General features: G+C 34.1%; 1 protein-coding gene across 1 annotated transcript in view; it reads right to left on the bottom strand.

Moving 5' to 3' along the window:
* Positions 1-4,769: 4,769 nt before the first annotated feature.
* The window catches only part of TMEM170B (transmembrane protein 170B), a 39,152-nt gene continuing 21,068 nt past the window's right edge, over positions 4,770-22,853 (bottom strand). Inside the window, exons 2-3 of the mRNA XM_043971756.1 lie at positions 12,852-13,022; positions 4,770-10,573 (exon numbers count right to left, since the gene is read on the bottom strand). Coding sequence (XP_043827691.1) covers positions 10,443-10,573; positions 12,852-13,022 — 302 coding nt within the window. The 3' untranslated portion in view covers positions 4,770-10,442. The remainder of the gene's footprint in view (positions 10,574-12,851; positions 13,023-22,853) is intronic.

Below are 22,853 nucleotides of genomic sequence, written 5' to 3'. Positions count from 1 at the left end.
GGTAAACTATATATGCTACTTTAAAGTACATTTCAGTGCCTGGTAAGAACTTAACATATCTCATGTTGCCTCCCAAGTTTTCCCATCTGTCCTCAACCTCCATACTACTAACACACATTTCCAAAGAACTTACTGAGAAACAGAGAGGGGAAGTTCTAGAGGAGGGAAATTTAGCTACACTGTGTGGTTACAGAGGTAGCTAGGTGACTCAATGGATAGAGCACCGGGCCTGGAGTCAGGAAGACCTGAATTCAAATCTGGCCTCAGACATTTACTTGCTGTGACCCTAGGCAAATCATTGAACCTCTGCCTTAATTCAGTGGAGAAGGAAATGGCAAGGCACTCCAATATCTTTGCCAAGAAAACTCTATGGACAATATTAGAGTGCTATGATCCACAGGGTCACAAAGAGTCAGATGTGACTGAACAGCTGAACAACAACAAATGTGGTTACAGGACTCCAAAAGTAGAAAGGTTGTCTCAGAAGGCAGTGAATTCTTCCTCATTAAAGGTCTTAAATCAAAGGTTAAGTGTCCACTTGAGGATAGTTTAAGAGATTCTTGGTCAGGTAGGAGTAGGACAAAATAGGCTTAATAGTCCTAAACAATTATATTCTATAAAACACATACTTGAGAGCTCTAGACACCTCAACCTGGATAATCATGTTTCAAGTGCATAGTAGCATCAGTTTCTAGCATTAAAAACAAACCAACAGGGGCAGCTAGGTGGCACAGTGGATAGAGCACCAGCCCTGGATTCAGGAGAACCTGTGTTCAAATCCGGCCTCAGATGCTTGACACTTACTAGCTGTGTGACCCTGGGCAAGTCACTTAACCCCAATTGCCTCACCAAAACAAAACATAAACAAAAACAAAACCACCAAACCTACAAAATATGTAATTAGACATCTACAATATAGTTACCTCCTTTTCCCCTTACAGGCAACATAGTTTAATGGAAAGAACACATGAGAATCAGAGGCCCTGGCTTCAAATCTTGATTCTACTATTTACATTAAGTCCTTGGACAAACTGCACCATACTCTGAAAATGTTTTATCTGTAAGAAGAATTGGGAATTAGATTGTCTCCAAGATCCATTTCACTCCCAAATCCTATGAACTTTAGCTTTGTGACCCTGCTGTTTGCTGTTTCAACTCTAAAATGAAGTCAGACTCAATGGCTTCTAACATCCCTTCCAGTTTTAAATCTATGATCCTATGATCTTTATTCTCCATTTCAGTGTCTCCCCTGCCCCTCTACTTTCACTTTCCACATTCACTTTCCTTTATTTATTCACCTTATTCACCTTTTTGCTTTCTTCCACTTTTCTCCTTTCTTTTGTTCCATCTTTTCACTTTTGACTCTCTGCTAATACTATCTCATCTATCTTCTTTTCTACATTACTAACCTGTATTGTCATTGGATGTCTACTTAACTAATACACCCCTCTACATTCTTACTGTGCAGTGAATTCCATGTGATGACTGATTTACTATTTTGTTTTTTCCATAAGGAACAAAGAATCCAAGTAAAACTTATAACCTGCTTCAATCCTATAAATTCCAATATTCAATACTTGTTTTCAAATATTTTCTCAATTTCAATGACTTCCAATTTTAAGTTAATCCAAAATTATTTAATAATGACTTCACCTCCTGTCAGTGAATCCATACTGAATCACAATTTTGATGAAGATCTTTGAATAAATTCCAAATCTGAGATAAGAAAAAGTATCATTTCCTAGAGGAAATTATCACTGGACTGATCAAGAGATATGGATTGTAGTACTGGCTTTCTCTTTGGCTTGCTCTTTTACTTGGTTAAGTAACTCTCTCTCTGGGGCTGTTTAATCACTTGTAAAATATGAGTGACTTCTAAGATCCTTTCCAATTCCTCAATTCCTATATTCTCTATCTTGAAAACCTAGTTAAAAATGCACACACACACACACACACACACACACACACACACACACACACACACATATAAAACACATATATACATACACATAGAAATAGAATTTCCAGAATGTTCATAAATAAAACTATATTAAAGTCCTAGTTTGTCTTAATACTCTTATATAGCTATAATCTGTGTCCAAAAATTATATTGGTATACTAATATAGATATTTCAATATACAACTATCCTACATAAAAAAACTAGAGAAGTGATTTTACATTCCTTATCTGAAACTCAGTTATTTGTTTCAGGTATACATAGTCACCTTACTTCTAGTTTGGTTTAAAATAGGTGTACTAACAATGTAGGGCAGCTAGGTGGCACAGTAGATAGAGTACTTGGCCTGTAATGAGGAAGACATCTTCCTGAATTCAAATCTAGCCTCAGACACTTACTGGCTATGTGACTGTGGGCAGGTTACTTAGTGCCATTTGCCTCAGTTTCTTCATCTGTAAAATGAGCTGGAGAAGGAAATGGCTAACTACTCCAGTATCTTTGCCTAAAAAACCAAATGGGGTCATGAAGAGTCAGATACAACTGAAATGACTGAACAAGAAGTAGATAACAAAGGCTCCACTGCTGTAGAAGCTTTTAATTGTGTAGTGTATACGTAATGAAATCCTTAGGTGAATATTAGTTTGGCCCACTTCATAATTTTCCTTAGAGCCAACATTTGTCAGAACTATCCCTACCTCTTTCTTTGGTATCACTAACCCAGTCAATATGTCCTGGTCTAGAAAACTCAGAAATGGCTGGGACAGAAAAATGAAGGCTCAGTGTGTTATTACCAATAAACCCTTCCTTCACATTACCACAATGAAAATAAAAGCACTAGATAAGGCTTTTAAAGACAGGTTTATTTATAAGTGCATGAAATTGAATACCCAAAGTTTATTAAAATACTGTATTTTACAAAGTTTTAATCCAATAAATCTGTAATGACATTTAAGTGCTGGATTCATTTATAACAGTTGTTTGTCCATGTTATTAAAGAGTTCACCCTGTATATTACAAATGACAAGTACCATATATGGATCCCAGAAATGGTCTTATGATTAGACACTGGGTGATAAAATTGTGCATCTTTGCTTTAAAGCAAGAAAGTGTAACTTGTAACCTGTCTTTGCAGACCAACTTTCTATAACCAAAATAATTTGCATATGTTTATTGCTGCCCTTTGAAGAAAATGGGAGTGCAAAGAACTTAAAATGAACATCTAAGACCATAGTAAGATGTTTACTGAAATTAAAATACATAAAATTCACTGCAAAACTTTTATTGTCCAAGAAATTATACTATATACATAATGACGTTTATACATGAATAGGGAAATTAAAAAATTGTTTTTATAAAATTAAAAATCAATAGTATACAATATTTACAACTTCAGTTATGTATCATAAACAAACTTTTACCACCCTTGAAATTAATTTAAACTGTATATGTAAACATGCAGTATACATACACTCATATAGTGTAGGTTAGATTTTTAAGTGGAGGGGAAAACCAGTTTCACATAATGTAGGGTATTTCCAAAGATGTATGTATTTGTTTTTACAGCATTAAATTACTTCCTAGCTTTTATTGTCCCTATTCTTAAGCTTCACAGTACCTTAAAAATCTTTATAACAAAAATAAATCCCTGATGATAAACTTATTTCTAATGGGTTACATAAAATGTCTGCCCCAGGAGTTCAATATAAAAACTAACACTGCCACACTAGATTCTCTCATTGGCAATAAGAATAAAATAAGAATCTACATTTGATTTTCTTGGCTACATTCTTCCCCATTATACATCAACCTGGAGGGGAAAGCACAAAGAGAAAGAGTAAAAAAATGAAAACTCAAAGAAAGCATTTCTCAACTATCATGGTCCTTAGATAATGGACAATGGCAGAGATAGCTAATAACCCCCAAAACAGATCAGTAGTAGTATAAGAATCATGTTGTCAAGGATTTTATTCTCTAGAGATTTGGTTCAATTTCTTGATATCATACCTCATCATACTATCTTAAAACACAAGTAACTTGAGAAATCCTATTAATCCCTTCTTGGTCCTGAACCCAGCAAATTCACTTTTGCAAATATGTCCTAACTCTTAGAAGGCACTAAGACACCATTTAGCACTAAAAACAACAATAATTTGCTAAATGATTCTTTAGTGGTCTCAGAATTAACATAGTTTTAAAGTGAGCCTTTTACTGGTGCTATCATCTCTTCTACACTGCTGCAATTTAAATATACAGATTTTTATTGAAACTATATAAGGTTTAATTTTTTTCTAGAATGGTTAAAATCTGAGACTAGAATTTACTCTTATAATAATCTGAATTCAACCAAGTTACTAACTGAAAATTATATAAAATTCCAAACACTTAAATAATATTCTGCTAAATGAAGACTATATGCATGTTTATGCAGTGAATAACATTGGAAGAAGTTACTTTTAATCCTGCATGGCAAATTTATCCAGTATAAAAAATCCAGTTCTAAAAAATATTTCCATTAATTACTTTCTTAGAATAGCACTTTATCAAAGATAAACAAATGCCATCTGTAAAAGCATCATTCAAAAAACTTTCAACTTAGAAAGTAAACTTTTTTTTATTCAGGGAAGTCAATATATTGTGATTTCTATGAAGTAACCTTGAAAATATTTCATTCCAAAGAAACATGACAATGACTACTAATAATTTCAACTACACACAAAATAAAAATGCTTGTAATTATCAGTAGTATTTTCAAGCTAACATTCACATAGGTCAATGACTAAAATCAAATCATAATTTATTAGAAAGAAATGACCAATATAAAGTAATAATTTGGAAAAAATAATCTAAAATAATGCAATGAAAGGCATAACAATTAAGGGATTTAGATGATTTCAAATTATGAGTAGTAGCTCTATGCTTAGGTGTCACATTCTTAACTTCATTTACGTACATATTTCCTGAAAAGAATTGAAATCATTTTGACATAAAGAATATAGGGTTTTTTTAAAAACACATACATATAAATGGTTCACACATTTGACTTTCCTACAGTATTTGTTTTGCCCTAAAAACAAAAGATATATAACCCTAAGGCTATTTAGAATATATTCTTCTAAACCAAGGTCATAAACAAAACTATATGTGATATGTACAATTACTTATAATTAAATTAAAACAAAATTTCCAGCTTAGGGGATTTAAAAATAATAACAAAATTGACACAATATCCTCGGAGTGTAAAAGCTGTACCTGTGTAAACTTATAAAAATAGGAAAGTGAGTTCCTTAATTTCAGGGCAAAAGAAAAATATTAATCAACCTTAGTGTTTCCACTAAATTAATGGAAAATTTATTGGCATACCTAATAAGTTATAGTGGAAGGAAACATTACAAAAATTAAATACCATTCCCCAATAGGAAGTTGATGATAGATCAAGTAATTTAATCAGTGTCAATATTCAATCTTGACCATAATAAAAATATTGCATTCCTTACAAATAGAGACCATCAAAGGAAAATGTAATTTTTTACAGCATTATAAAGTAGGCCTAGATAATCTCAGATCCCTACCATTGCTTACATTTTAAAAGTCTATGATCTCAGTCCACATCTTTAGTAACTGACTCTCTGATGAGGATGAATAAAATTTAACTTGATATACAATATATTAGGAGCATAAGTATAACACACAAAGAAAAACAACATGATTCCTTTTGCTATAAAACGGTACAAAATATTTGAAAATCTTTATTGTAGTGTATTTACTCACATAATTTCTTCCTTTCCCCTCAATTTTACTCTAAAATATTAGGGAGCTAAGGATTTGAGAGGGAGGATTCTGAGAACATGTGGGTCCTGGTTCATTGCTACTGTCAATAGTTTTCATTCAGCCTAAAATTCTTACTCCCTTGTATTAAACATGGATTTACTCACCCACAGTTAAATGGTAATTAAGTGTCACAGTTATTTGGGCTATAGTTCTCTCAACATTTTTCATCAGTTCTTTGCAGCTTATGGCAAAATACTGCTTTGAATAAGATAAGTCAACAAGCAAAGCAAAAGAAATTTGCAAAATTGTGTTTAATTTTAGTACTTAATTAAAAAAAAACATTTACACGTATGTGCAAAAATATCTACTTCCTTTCAAGTGTCAAGCTTAGGACTTTAATTCAGGAAAAAGGAGGTAGTTCATATTCCCCCAATTCACTATTCATTTCTTACTTCATAATTGACAGTTTATACTAAGGTGCTTTTATAAAAGCCCAGTACCTTCATTGAAGAGAAGGAAGGAAGGCAACAGAGACACAGAAATAAAAGTATGAGAAGTACCCTGGAGGGGATGGTAGGGCTGAAGGTTAACTAGTTATACCATCTTTCCACTCCAGCCAGTAGACAACCCTTATTTCACCTTTTGTCTATCCTAAAAAAAAGAGAAGTGCATTCTACTTAAGAATCTGCTGATAATGATGGGTCCTTCAAAGTGGTATTAGAGGAGAGAATAGAAGGATGCAAAAAAAATTCTCAAGATGCTTGTGGAAGAAATATGCCAAAAGGAAAAAAGGAAATGAGTAAATTTGGAAAAGTTGTAACAAATCCAAATGGTATTTCTTGGAAATTATGAACAACTATTAATTCTTGGCAATGCCTCTATCTCACTTATGATAAATGAGGAATTATATTTGATACTGGATAAATTGGAAAAATTAGAAATTGGAGACAAAAGGGATAGAGGTTTCAACATATCACCCACATCATTTTTGAACTCAGAACTATCTTCTTATATTTTCAATAGACTTACACTTTTTAAAAGAATGTATTAGTTAACAAATCATCCTACTTCCTTTCTTTTCAAATTAAAGTAACAATTATGGCTAGCAGTTACATATCACTTCTTTGCAAAGTGCTTTATATAAATCATCTCACTTTATCCTCACAACTCTATGAAATTGTTTATACAAATTGTTTAACTTCCTTAATCCTCACTTTAAATCATGAAGAAAACGCTAATAAAGTAGATTTTGACTTAAAAATAGAGTAGCATATCCCTTTCTTTACACTGTCCTGGACACTTGAAGAATAAGTTACTGGGATAAAGAAAAATTAATGAACTAGAATAGTGTCTGCCAAAACGTATACAAAAAAAATAACTGTCACAAACCCTTTGGCTTTTCCTTATCACTGATAACCAAAAAGAACCTTCCTAAGGGGTAACTTATTTAAAACTATTCAGTTAACTTGAGCATCAGCCCTAATGGACAACAATAAACTGAACAATTTGTAGTTTATACAATGAGTTTTGTCTGTGGGACAAAAGAAGGACTCATTTAACACTCAGTATTCATTAACTGATTAGATTAACTCTTTGAAGTAAACAACATTTCCCAAATATTTGTGAAAAGGGAGTGCAAGGTGCAAGAAATACAATTCAAACTGGAGGATCTCTGAGGACCGGGAATAAGGGAAACACAGTCAGCTTTAGGAAAATGAAGATGTGATCCTGAAAAAATAAGGATGTTTTTGCTCTATCATGAAAACAATCTCTTGCCACAACAAATGCAGGAAATGTTTTCAAAGTATAAACATTTCAACTATATTCATGCAATCCTGAATGATTTAACTCATCTGGTTCACTAGTCAAATAATCCACTAGAACATGCTCCTGTGCTTAAGAAGCAATTTTCAAACAACTTCTCAATTATAGCAGCCTTAATTGTTTATATAACATATGAAAACTTCTATGGGAGACTAACTAAACTAAAAACTGTCACCACAGAGAAATGGCTATCTGAAGAAGTAACAAACTGATCCAAATCATCTGCTTTAAAAAACACTAAGCATACACTTCACAAAAATCACAGTAGAAATCACAACTGATGATATAGCAAAATAAACATAACTCAAAATGGGGGGAAAGCACACCTAAGACATCTTGGTAATAAGATGACCACAATATCCCTATACACTGAACATATCCAATTATATATCTACACAACAATGAAAACAGGAATTTGAAAACCTCTTTGGTCTGTTTCATAAATTCAACTATGTCAATGTTTTTATTATAGAGCATAAGCCCTTGATGAGCATGTTACAACGTGATCATCTTTAAATTAAAAGTGAAAATGCATTAAAACAAGTTAATTTTCAGTGTTATAGTTTTCAAAAAAACTTCAAAATGTCACTGGTTATATCTACTAAAAACAGGGACCTTTTTCATTCATTTTTAGAATAACAAATATAAAGAAAATATATCCTATCTTAAAGAGAAAAAAAATACCTTTTCTAATGGACTTAGAAAAATTATTTTAGGTTAATGTGCCTAAAAGGCCACATCTCTATAATTAAGAGAATACAGGGCAGCTAGGTGGTGCAGTGGAAAAAGCACTGGCCCTGGATTCAGGAGGACCTGAGTTCAAATCTGGCCTCAGACACTTGACACTTACTAGCTATGTGACCTTGGGCAAGTCATTGACCTGCAAAAAGAGAGGAGAGGGGTGGGAAATATAACAGGAGGCAGCAGGGTACACTGGACTGGGAGTAAAAAGACGGGTTAGTTCTGGCTTTATCACTAATGGTAATTGAAACCAAGAACAAGTCACTTTGCTTTTTCATCTATAATAATTGGGGTTTGCCTAGATGATCATTAAATTCCTTTATAGCTCTAAAAATCTATCAAAATAAATTTACATTTACTATTATGCTGAAGTATTTCTATTTATAGGTCAGACTCATATGTTTCAATTCTACAGATTCCTAAACTACAGGGTTAACACATTTCTACACTCAACAACTCTTTTATTCACATAAGTTATTAAATTTCTATTTTTATTTTCTTTCTGCTCAGATTTTTGATGACTTAAGTTTTGAGGAGGGATAGAATAAAGAACATTTTTTCAAAGTCTTGAATGGAATTTGTAGTAAGCTTAATACCCAATTTGAACTAAATTATGGCTACACTACAATACATAAATAATTTGGGAGATTGTCTATTATTTTGTATTGCCTGTAATTCACCTCTCTTTCCACTAGCACAAATTATCAGTCATCCAGAAGTGTAAATGGTATAAAACATTTCAGTAGGAGGCAGATTTAAGCTCTGTCACCTCCCTGTTTTCCTTATTTTCTAACCCCCTATAAACAATCACTTAAATTCTAAAGCCTTTTAAATTGCTTTACAGTAAAGACATGTTTCACATGCATACCACCTTAATCCTTGAACTTGAAAAAAACAAATCTTAAAACACCTGATAGTCACACTGAAAGTCCAAGCTCAATTCAATAATGGGTTAAGCAGACAGAAATCACACAATTTTCCAATCCTATTATTGGTAAACTATATTTCAAAAACTGTATTCAGCAGAATTACGATGCTGCCATATAGTCCAAACATGATTCCCAGCCCCCCGCCCCCAAACACCTGTAGTCTTTACTCATCTACAATGAGATCTTTTTTCCCCCACTGCCTAATTTAGGCCATGTTTTACAGTTAATGCTTTTGAATGAAAAACTTTAAAATGTTGTTAAAAATCAAGATTTAACTGCAACAAGGTGTAATCCCACTGCAATATTAGGAAAGAAAAGCTTTCCTATGAGATACATAGCAAATTCTTTAGAAGGGTTAAGGTATGCAACATGCATTTCAGATTTTGTACAAAATTTATAAGAAATAGTTCAAATTATATTTTTGTGCATACACGAACTATAATCCTTGTCTGACTAACAAAGTCTCCAACTTCTGAATATAAATGGAAAGGATATGTATGTATATATATTTGTGAGGGAAAACCTGTAAAAGAGCTTTATTTCAGATAGTGAAAGTTGTACCACACAGATCTACTTTATGAGTCTCCAAAATGGTTTAGACCTTTCCATGAAGTAATTCTTCACATAAATTAGCGCAAATCACAATTATTCCTAAACAGTTATACTAGATCCCTACATCTCTGTAATGCTCAATATTAAAAATCAAGTAATATGTACCCATATTGAATGGGTATTCAGCATTCTTACTGGGATTTAGTATTAGAAAAGTTAGTCTTACTATTTTACCTGAATTCATGTGAAATATGTTCACAGCGAGCCTACTTCTACACTTGCAAATCATCCACATGATCAATGTTTAAAAAAAAATTCAAGTTTGGCACATATCAGTTCTTCAGAAATGTCCCTGTACTTTATCACAACACTGTTAAGAATAATGATCATCACCCATGTTACCCTGATTGGCAGCTAAACAAGGTGCTGTTTTCTTGTAGCTTCCTTCACATCCAGTGGAACAGCTGCACCTTGCCTGGGACAGAGGCACGTAAGGTGCGATGCAGTAAGTAGTGCCACATCTTGGACACTAGAGGGCAGTCTTTCCCCACAGCTCAAGGCCTCTACACGGGAAGGGCACAATTCACATTCTCACAATTTCTTATCCACTTGCCACTGGAACTACTTTCAGGGAATCTGCACGTGCATTTCCTTAAATCGATTGAGAAGTTTAAAGTGTTGCAAGGATCCTTGAAAAGGAGATGATTAATGTCAGTACAGTCTGTCCAACCCCTAACACCAATGCTTCCAAGGGAGCCATGTTTTTCCCTGCTACTCTATAAATGCCAGCTACTGCTGCACCTTCAAGAGAAAAAAGAGAAGTAAAATGACATGTTAATTGATTAAATAATGATATCTCTAGATCTAATTATAATTTAATTTTATTCATTCACAGGACCAACCATTAGTTTCCAATTTTATAGAGTTTAAATGGTAAATAATTGACAAAAGATCTTAACTTTTCTACTAATGCTTGAACTCTATAGGTTCAAGAGACAAGTTTTTCTCCCAGACTTCAAGATCTATGATTACAAAACTACATACCATAGATTTCAAACTGGAAAGGCCTGGAAACAATCTAGCATACCACCATGATTTTATAACTGAGGCCCAATGAGTTTAATCAATATTCCCATAGTCACAGAACTACAAAGTAGCCATCAGAATTTTAACCCAAGTCTTGACTCCCAGGATCTAGTGCTCTTTAGAATAAACCTTACTACATCCTCTTTAATAATAGCTGATGTAGTAGTTTTGGATTGTCATTAAAAACAAAACTCTAAATGATCACTACCTCGTCAGACAAAGTTCAAATGGTTTTAAAATGTACATACTCTAAAAGAACCTATGATTTAATTAATTTTGGTGAATCTCTCTACTGATGCCAACCAAAACTGAGTGCCTTAATAGAAAGTCTTCATGAATTTTTCTGGCAAAAATGTCTATCTGATGGCCAATGTCCTGGCAACTGGCCTCTCTGAACTTAAGCTGTTCTTTGAGGGGGGAACATCTGATGAAGAGAAGTGGTACAATTAATGACAATTTTATGCCAGGTCTGTATTAGAAGCCGTTTTAGTTAAGTGGACCCGCTAAACTTTTAATTTGTCAAACATAGTCTTCAGGTGCCTCAAGCTCACTCTAATTTAGACATAGGGAAACTCTAAGTATTATGATACTGTATCTCATATATTTCTTTAAAAGTAGATAATCTACATATAGTAAATGAAATTGTCATAGTCTAACACTCATTCCATTAACCACATTAGTGTCACAGTAAGACCACTGGATTTTGATTCAGATAGGTCTTTGTTCAAATAAATACCTGCTCGGTGACTTACTTGATACATACAGATGACCTTCAGCAAGTCAACCTATCTGTTTATTGAAGGTATTTAATTGTCTAGAAGTGGTTCAAGTATCAGTACAAGCTCAAAAATAATCCTATAAAAATTTTCAAGTTCAGTATGTTTTAAAAACTTCAATGAAGCTCCTGAATTGGTGACTTAGGGAACTCAGGATTCTGTGGTGAACTCAGATAACAAAACTAAGCAAAGTTTAGTTTCACATAGGTTAAAAATATAGCAACATGATTCTCCACTATCTATTCAATTAGGTCTAAATAACTTAGTGTGACACTCAAGAACTCTAAACAATATAGCTGCAACCAAACTTTGACAACTCTTCCTATGCTGAAATATACCATATACTGGCCTAACGCCACCATTCTCAAGTATGTTTTCCTGCTTCTGAAGCAATGCAAATGCTGTTTCCCTTGCCTAGAATGGTATTACTCCCCCATTTCCACTTGTAGAACACTAACCCTTCCTTTAAGGTCTATCTCAAATTAATGAAGTCTTTCCTAATTGCCCCCAGTAGGATATGATAACCTCACTGTTCTCAACTATTCCAGCCCACTGTAATAACCTCTTACCACTTACCACATTCTGCCTAACACTGTAGTCATCTGTGCATATCCTGCCTCTTTCCTTCAATTCCTTTAGGGTCTTTTATTTTTGTATCCCTAATAGTGTTTAGCATGATGTGTTGCAAAGAAAAGATATTCAACAAATATTTGCATTGAATAAATGATGTAAAAATAAAGACTTTTTATAGTTCCTACAATTCACAAGTTAATTTCTCCCTCCCATTACCTCATGAAATTATAATTTTAAGACAAAAGTTAGGAGAATTATATGTGCATTTTTATCTTTCACACAGATAAGTGATTCATTCTGAGTTACACAGTTATTAGTAGTACAAATACTTAAATTTTAGATCTAACATTTCTCCCAGAAGCATAACTATTCACTGAGTTCCCTTCAAGTTTCAGGTTTGGGGTTTAAATATCTCTGGTTGGGAGGTAGAACAAACATAACTATTAGCCCTAGCTCAATATTCCTATTTCCTTGGGATCAAAAGTTTATTGGAAAGTCAACAACCATGCTCTAGAGTTAAAAAAATAAATTATATGTAAAAGATTGTACTATTAGGAGAACATTATAATTGAACATTATTACAGTCTTATCAAAATGTTTGAAAAATTATAATATTAAATTGTATCTTTACACAAACAACTTACTGGTTATCATTGCTCCTGTTATGGAAGCCAGAAATCCGATGCTGACCACAATGACAGAGATGACTCTTCCCTGCCTATGTCTCTGTAGCATGACAAACATCAACACTCCTGCAGCACCATGGACAAAGAGAGAAGAGAAGAGAGCCCACAGAAAAATCCAGTACCACATCTCTGAAAAAAAAAAATCAAAGCAATGTTAATTTAGTTGAATTATTGATACAAAAATAGGTATCTTAAGCAAAGTTGCAAGGCACAAAGGGAACTCAAAAGTACCAAATAAAAATATATGTAGAGTGCTTTTGTCATTTACTAATCCTCATTTACTCATTTCTATTATTGTAAAAATAAATTTCTTTACTACTTTGTTGTTCTCTTTTTACAATAACAGAAATGATGAAATATTTGGAAATTGACCTACTTAGGAATATAAAAGATCTATGTAAGAACAACTATAAAACCATAATAACCCAAATAAAAGACAAATAACTAGGATGATAGTCAATGTTCTTGAAGAGCAAAATTTCAATAATCCATAAATCAATCTATATATTTACTATGATGCCAATCAAAATACAGAGGGCTTCTCTAATGAACTAGACAAAATCTTAATAAAATTGACATAGAAAAATAAATGCACAAGAATCTCACGGGACACACTGAAAAGTTGATGAGGGTTTAAAATATATAATTTAAAATGCATTACAAAGTAGTTATTATCAAAAACTATCTGGAAATTGGAAAAATAGATCAATAAAACAGAACAGATATACCATCCATCTAAACAAATATAAAAGATTAGTGTTTGGTAAACCTACGGAAAATAATAATTGGAAAAAGGATTTCCCCCAATTCCCAAAAATACTATCCTGAGACTATGTGCTAAATCAGGGGAAGGTGTCTAAGCCTTGCTGTCAGGGCCGTTTTTGTCCTTTGATGTGTACACTTTAGATAAGCTGCAGTAAAACAAGCGGAAAACCAAGGGTGCTGTTAACTTTCATTACTGATGATGTGGCTATGTTAATGAAATAAACCCAAGGTGACATGGGTAAGAGTTAAGTCTGTCCCAACAATACCATAGAAAAATGGCAGCCCCAAATTCCTGCCCCTTGAGCATTCTTCCATCTCCTAAGGGTCCATGCTGCTCCAGTGCTCCCAACTAAAGTGATTTTTCCCCTTCTCATTCTCTTTCCCACACTGCTTTGCCTTACTCCATGACCATATCTTTGTCCATTTGCCATCTGCTTCAGTACCCACCCACCACTCTTTTGCCATTTGTCTCTATATTTTTTGTGCTGTTCATCCTACATCCTTTGTGTTTTATTAAAGTGTGAATAAAACATTAATGGCCACTGCTGTCATGGTCTTTCTCAGCAAGTACTCACAAAACAAGTGTACCTGCCCCGTTATATAATCCCACAAATTAATTAGTAATTCAAGTGGAAAATGGATAAATGGCATGAAACAAAAACTTTAAAAAGAGATGACACTCAATAACCATTTGGGAAAAGGTCAAATTCATTAATAGAGACATATAAATTAAAAGACAAAATTAAAAACAACTTTGTGTTACTACTTCACACTTATCAAACTGACGAAAATAATTAAAAGGAAAAAAACCCTAGAATCTGGTAGGGTTGTAAAAAAAAAACAAAACAGGCATACCTGTACATTTCTAATAGAATCACAAACTTGCAGCATCTTTTCAGAAAGCAATCTGGCAGGATGCAGTAGAAGTTACAAAAATATTTATCCTTTATTACCCAGTAATTCAATTGGTAAGAGATCACGAAAGTGTGATCAAAACCAAAAAAAAAAGCGATCACAATAACATTTTTATAAAGTTTCAAAAAACTAGAAAGAGCCTATATTCCAACAAGAGGGAAATAGTTAATTAAACTGTGGTACATTAACATGATGGATTAACATACTGTAACATAAGAGCATCACAATAGGAAGGATAACAAAAAAAATATGGAGAGACATTCATGAAAAAATACAAAACAACAAAAGCTTCTATTGTTTGTCTTTCATTCTAGAAGAAGACCATGACATCGGGGTGACGTCATGACTTGCACTGAACTGGATTTAAGTGAGGGAGGGCTGTGTAAGGTCACCAACCTCACTCTGTCCTCCAGAGCCATCTGGGTCCAGTGGTAAAATCTATATTTTATTATCAGGATGACTGGATATGGCCCTGGATGTTTAAAGCAATTGGGGTTAAGTGACTTGCCTAGGGTCATACAGCTAGTAAGTGTCTGAGGTGAGATTTTTACTCAGGTCCTCTTGCCTCCAGGGCCAGAGCTCTATCCACTGCTCCACCAAGCTACCCCCACAAAACAACAAAAGCAGAACCAAGATTAAGTACACAATACCTACGAAAAGTGAATAATGAAAGAATTGTAATTAATAAAATTCATGATACTTAATACTTAATGCACTGAAATTAATTTAAATGTAAGCAAATTAAACTGGTTATAGTGATAATCAATATTAAACTTTTATTCAACATTCAAAAAATGTTTTAAAAAATGTGCATTTTCAGGGACTAAGGGGGGAAAAACTTCAGTATACATTATAAAGATAGTTTTCAAATTCTGAAGGCCCTTTTCTATGTGTATAATTCTTACGATAATATTATAATGCTACACAAACACATGAAAAAGGTACTTAATCTATTAAACCAAATAATGATATACAAAAATGACGCAGACAGATTACATGTGACTTAAAATTAAAGCCAATTCTGTTCAAAGCTCTGAAAATTTAAGGAATGTGAGACAACATGAAATGCCAAAATTATTCAAAGTTCCATTAAACTTATTAGGACTTTCTCTGAAAGCAGCAAAAGGAGATTTGTATGAAAATGCTATCACTCTTCCTGACCTCAAAAGAAGGTTAAACTTCCCTAAAAGAAGTCATTATGGTTCTACCTGCACACATGTGCCTTATTCCAAGTGACTGCTGACATTGTCTTCAACTTACATGGTTTTCTTGAGGAAAAAAAGTCAATAGTGGCAAGAATACTAGAGATGAGTTCAGAAGATGTGGATTTGGCTGCAATCTATTATTTACTGCTGATGTGACCATAGCCAAGTCACAACTTCTAGGAGCCCTCCTTTCCACATCTGTAAATAAGGATAATATTTATGCTATTTCCCTCACAGGAATGTTGTGAGGAAAGTACTTAGGCAAACTGTAAAGCCCTATAAAATCCTGGGCTACCATTTAGATTTTAAGAATGGTTGCAGGCAGCTAGGTGGCGCAGTGGTTAAAGCACCAGCCCTGGATTCAGGAGTACCCAAGTTCAAATCCAGCCCCAGACCCTTGATGCTTACTAGCTGTGTGACCCTGGGCAAGTCACTTAACCCCAATTGCCTCACCAAAAAAAAAAAAAAAAGAATGGTTGTCATACCAATGGCATTCTGCTCCTGCAGTCTTTTCACTGGTATAAGAAACCTCCACAGATTTTGTTAAATATTTTGAATTTATCATTAGAATAAGTTTTTGGCACTTGATCTATTTCTACCAATTACAGTTTAAATTCCTATTGCTAGTGTAGCACCCCTGGCATCTGCCTTTGTTTTACTTGTCTTTCACGACAAATACAATATTTTTAATTGAGTATGCTTATATAATGATCAGGATATACATATCTTAAATGATACCTTTATTAGTTATATCAGTCACAAAACATACTTCCCTTTCTCCCCTGTAAGAATATCAACGCCAAGCAAACCAGAGTAACAGAAATTGTAGGAAAACCCATGATGTCCTAGAAAAGAGATGTCAAACAAGAGGCCCATAGGTCCTCTCCTCAGTGGGGAAGAACTAGATTAAAATATAATTGGGAAATGTTCAACACAATAAATATATAATACAACATAGATAATGGTGATATGTGGTTTTCTAGGTCAATATGTGGCCTTAGCCATCAGTTTTAATTTGAATTTGACACCACTGGTCCAGAAAATCAAGAGAATCAATAAATCGAGACCTGATTTATATCATTTCCCAATTCCTGAGGTTTTAAAATTCTCACACAAAAAGTTGGCTCCATCATACCCCAGAAGCCATCCCTTCAAAGGCTTAAGAAGGCCTATCAATACCCCTCTTTATAATTTTCTATTCCAAAGTTTCTTCAACTAGTCTTCATCATGCATTATGCATGATTTTAAGCCCACTCACTAAGAGCAGTTTAAATTACATTTCTCTTACTCTTAGTGATTTGGAGTATGCTTTCAAATCCTCATTTATAATTAGAATTTCTTTTGAAAGGTATTTGATAATATCCCTGGAAGCCTTTATGAGGGGTTTCCCATTCGTAGTCTGATGAAACCTGTGGATCACTTCTTAGACTGCTTTTAAATGAATAAAATAAAACTACACAGAATTACAAGAGAAGCCAAAAACAAGTTCACGGACCCTAAGTCAAGTACCCCTTCCTATAATTTCTATCAAATTGCTTTCTAGTTTCTCTATGAGTTGTCAAAAAGTCAGTCTCTCAGTAATTGTTTCTGACTTTATCAAAAATTGGGCTTTTGTTTTTGGTTCCTTTTTCTCTTGTCTGTTCCAATTATTTATTGTTTTTAATCAGTATCAGTTTTGTTTGAGGCCTGGTAATGTCTCCTTCATACACTGTCTAATTTTCCTTGAAACTTTTGTTTTGTTCCTCCCGATTCATTTTAATATTGTGTATAGTTCTGTGAGGTATTCCCTTGGAAACATAACTAATATTGCATTAAAAATTCAAGTTAACTTAATGTGTATTGCCATTTTTAAATTGGCCCAGTTTAAGCAAGAATAGTATCTATCTTTCCAGATAGTTAAGCCTTCTTTTATTTCTATAAAAATGTTTTCTAGCTGTAAGTATTGTGCCTTGATATGCTAGCTTCCAGACATATTTTATACACTTTATAGGAACCCAGAATAAAATTTCCTTACCATTTAATTTTTCTGAATTAGTTTCTTAGAACACTTCTGGGATTTTCTAAGTATACCAATATGTCATCTGTAAATATTAATAAGAGAAAAGTTGGAGAGGAGGGAATATGTTCTATGCATGAAGGATACTGGGTAAAAAGGCAAAGAAACAGGATATGCAGTACAACCTACAAAGAACAGCAAGAAGACCAGTTTGACTGGGCTATGGTGGATATAGAAATGATGTGAAATATACTGAGAGTTCTATTTGTGATTTTAGAAAGTCAATTTGGCAGCTATGTGATAGAAAGCTTGATGAGGGAAAATGAAGGATGCAGGGAGTACAAATGTAATACTATATTCAATATCATACTATGATAGTAGATGCTATAACAATAACATAGTCAAATCAAGAAGTATTTATTTAATGGTTACCATGTGGTAAGTATTGGGGATATAAATAAAAATAAAAACAAAAAAATCCCACAGTCCCTACTCTCAAGGAGCATACATTCTAATACAGGAGAAAACATGTAAATATCTAATTAGTTGTATTCCACAACTGACAAATGGTGAAAGTATACAAATGTGCAGTTTCAGAGAAAGAAATTCAAATTATGAATAGTCATGAAAAATACTCTAAGTCACTAATAGTCAAATGTAATTTTTTTTAAACTATGAGGTACCACTTCAAATCCATCAGATTGGCAAAGCCAACAAAAAAGACAAGGAAAATGGCGAATTCTGGAGAGGCTATGGGAAAAGTTATATTAATGCACTACTGATGAAATTATGAACCGTTCCAGCCATTCTGTAAAACAATTTGAAACTACTAGCCCCAAAGCTATTAAATTGTGTATATCCATTGACCCAACAATACCACTACTAGGTCTAGACCTCAAAGAGATCAAAGAAAGAGGTGTTATATGTACAAAATTGCTTAAAGTAGCTTTATTTTCAGTGGAAAAGAATGGAAAACTGAGGGAGTGCCTATCAGTTAGGGAATGGTTTGAGCAAGTTACAGTATAATGAATTTGATGGAATACTATTGTGCAGTAAGAAATTATGATGGGTGGGGGCAGCTAGGTGGCGCAATGGATAAAGAACTGGCTCTGGATTCAGGAGGACCTGAGTTCAAATGTTCAAATCTGAACTCAAACACTTGACATTTACTAGCTGTATGACACAGGGCAAGTCACTTAACCCTCATTGCCCCACGCCAAAAAAAAAAGAAGAAGAAGAAGAAGAAGAAAAGGAAAAAATGATGAAGGGGATGATTTCATAGAAACCTAGGAAGACTTATGAGCTGATGCAGAGTGAAGTGATCAGAACTAGAAGAATAATTTATACAACAAAAACAATATCATAAAGACTTAGGAACTCAGATCAACATAATCGCCAATCACAATTTCAAAGTATTCATGATGAAACATGCTACTCGCCTCCCAATAGAGGTGATGGATTCAGAGTAAATATTGAGACTTTTTTTGGATATGGCCAATGTAGGAATTTATTTTGCTTGGACATATATGTTTGTAACAGAGGTTTCCCCTCTCCCACCCCCCAAACTGGCTTTCTCAACAGACCCAGGGGACAGAAGGGAAGATGCTTGGGAGAGGGAAGAAAAGACTGATCTTTCTTTGAAAAGAAAATTTAATTGCCTAGATATTTTCTGGGGTAGCCTGACAAAATAGTCCAGCACTGTGTCTTGAATAAAAAAGATAACAATAAGAGTGACCAAAAATTGATAATTAGGAAGACATCAGACTGGTTCTCATTGAGAAATCCTTACAGTACTTTCTTTGATCTCTAACTGCTCACTGCTGCACAATTCATTTCTTTAACATCAATGTTCTCCCATACAAGCTTTATAACTGCAAATCATAGAAGATCATGATCTTGGAAAATCAAAGTTTTAAAAATCTAAATTTGTATACATGGTGGATACAAATGGGTTGTAACATGCTAAGGACAAAGACTAATTTGCTGCCACTTCACATACATTATAAGGATCTTTTATTCAGGAGCAGTAAAGGAGATTGATTAGGCATACAGTAAGAATAACAGACTAGATATGGATAGCCTTATTGTCACATTAATAATATTTAGATATTAAAAGAGATAAAAGAAGTCTTACAATACATAGCCTCCTCTGTGGAGGGTTTATGGAAAACATGGACACAAGTACAATTCACAAAGGATGAAAGAGCATGGAGAAGTTTCAATATGCATGGGTGGAAAGAATACTTATACCAATAAAATTAAGAATACTGCAAAGCACCATTTTAGTCGGTCATTGTTCTTTCTATCCCAGTTCCTTCTTAACCATGTTTATTCTATCATTTCAAGTCTGAAAATCATATTTCTAGGTAATAGAGAACAAACAGCACTTGTGCGGTTCTGCTTTCTCTGTCATCTGTTAACATTACACCATCTGCCACAAACAGTAAAGGGGGCCCATTCTTTGTCCCACTTTTTCAGTTGAAGATAGCTTTTAAAATGCTTATTTAAATGCTTAAATGTCTTGTTTTCCTCAAACCCAGCTTTGTTATTATCTCTAGAACCTGTGTGACTTTGGGCAAGTCATTTAACTTCTCTGGACTGGTTTTCCTCATCTGTACAATGAGGGGGTTGGACTAGATGACCTCTATGTTTCTGTCTAATTTTAAATCTATGATCCAATCATTATTTGGGACTTTATTCTTACAAGTCCTTACCATTTGTTTATATTATTCCTTAATTATATACTTCTACTTATGCCTTTTGCATAGTGTTCTTTTTGAAATGGAGATCATTTAACATAATATGTTGGAGTGAAGTGTATAATCATATACTAGCAAATTTGTCAATTTTAAATAATTTATTGTGTTTTAAAAACAATTTTTAATGATTAGAGATATTTATAGCTTTGCTTTTATGTCACTGTTGCAGTTGATTTACATGATGCTGTCCTTCTTTAGAAATGGAACCCACAGTTATAACTGTCCCTTTGAGAGAATAAAATCAGTTTTTCTTAGGATATATTTTATGCTGTCTCCAGGAGAACACCATGGCAAAAAAGTCTACCCCCACTTGTTATTGACCAGGCTATTCTTTATATTTCAGGTTCGTTGCTCTTTCTCACCTCCCTGGGCTTCATATGAACAAATGTTACTCTTTTCAAAGAAGAGCAAAGGTTCTTCGAACTATCAGCCAGTAAACAAGCCATTGATTCCTGATAAAATTCTAGAATGTGTTATTAAAGGAGCATTTAGAAAAGGAAAATGTTCTTGTCACAGATTGTCTACTGCTATATTGGCCTACTTTGCAGTTCCTCAAATATGATGCTTCATGTCAGTCTCTTTTGCAGAGCTGTCCCCAATGCCTGATCCTCATCTGTGCCTCTTAGTTTCCCTAGTTTCCTGTAAGACTTAGGTCATCTCACTTTTCTTGGTCCCTCCAGCTGCTAATGCTTTCCCCTTCTGGATTACCTTCATATAATTCTGTATCAAGCTGTAAGAACCTAGATATTTTTAAAATGTTATTTTTTTCCCAAAGAAAGACCGGACTTCTTTCTACCCCCTCCCAAACCTCAGTTTCCTTACCTTTCTTTCCTTTTTTTTTTTTTTTTTTTTTTGGTGAGGCAATTGGGGTTAAGTGACTTGCCTAGGGTCACATAGCTAGTAAGTGTTAAGTGTCTGAGACCGGATTTGAACTTGGGTCCTCCTGACTCCAGGACCGGTGCTCTATCCACTGAGCCACCTAGCTGCCCCTCCTTACCTTTCAAATGAGCTAGATACAAAATTGGCAAATCACTCCAGTTACCTTTGCCAAGAAAACCCCAAATGGGGTCATGAAGAGTAGAATATGACTGAAAAGGACTGAAGAAAAACAACAAAAATCTCATCACCAAGCTGCTGACTCAAGTCTTGACATCACACACACCCCAGCCTCCTTTCCCCTGATTGGAAGGCTGAATGGTAGAGTACCAAACACCTCCAAATAACTTTTATAGAGCACAGAAACTGGACTTTTTGGCTCACATCACTCTACATCTGCTACCCTGTTTGGTTTCAACTCCATGAAACAAAAATCTAGGTATCCCCTAGTCTCCCTGCTCCCTTTCCTACCTTCCTTTACATGCTTTTCACTCCTTTAGATTATAAACTCCTTGAGTGTAGGGACTGTTTTTCTTTTTATTGTATCCATAGGATTTAGCACACAGTAGGTACTTAATAAATATTTACTGGCTTGGATTAGATTATTAATATTAATTGGTATCTAGTAGTATTGCAGTATTAGTCTTATGTTTTTTTTTCTTCTCCAACTATAATATTGTCAAAGCTTGTCTCCAAAATATAGTTTTCTTCCTTTACCCCTGTACCTACAGCAAAGAATCAACATGAGTTTCTTTAAGGACAGATTATGCCAAATTAGCTTAATTTCCTTTTTAAAAATGATTACGGGGGGCACCTAGGTGGTGCAGTGGATAAAGCACTGACCCTGGATTCAGGATGATCTAAGTTCAAATATGGCCTCGGACACTTGACACTTACTAGCTGTACGACCCTGGGCAAGTCACTTAACCCTCACTGCCCCACCAAAAAAAATGATTACTAAAATGGGAGAATTATATCGTAATTTTTATATTCTGACCCAAAGTAATACGTATTCATAATAGGCACTTAATACATGCTTGCTGAATAACTGTAAAATAGGGGTTTGTACTAAATTATCTTCAAGGTTCATTTCAACTCTAAAATCCTCTGATCCTATCTGTTCTCCCCTTTTAACAGCCCCTGGTTCTGGTTGCTACATCAAAGGAAAATAGAAGCAGAATTAACAGGCACTGAATTAAAAGAGCACAACATCCCAGCATAACTGGCCTCTTTCCCTCTCCCTACTTCCCTTTATCAGTTTAACTATCACCTCTATAAGAATGATATCCAGACATATATATCTAGCCAGAATCTTTCCTAATACCTAACCCTACATCAACAATTGCCTGTTGAATATTTCAAACCAAACATCCAGGAAAAATCAAACTCACTATGTTATGTCTAAAACTGAATTTATTATCTTCCCCCACCAAAGCCACTTCTT

The sequence above is a fragment of the Dromiciops gliroides genome, chromosome 1 (assembly GCF_019393635.1).
Source record: "Dromiciops gliroides isolate mDroGli1 chromosome 1, mDroGli1.pri, whole genome shotgun sequence".
Classification (NCBI taxonomy): Eukaryota; Metazoa; Chordata; class Mammalia; order Microbiotheria; family Microbiotheriidae; genus Dromiciops; species Dromiciops gliroides.
The sequence above is the reverse complement of the archived record's forward strand: the minus strand, read 5'-3'. Positions and strand labels throughout refer to the sequence as shown.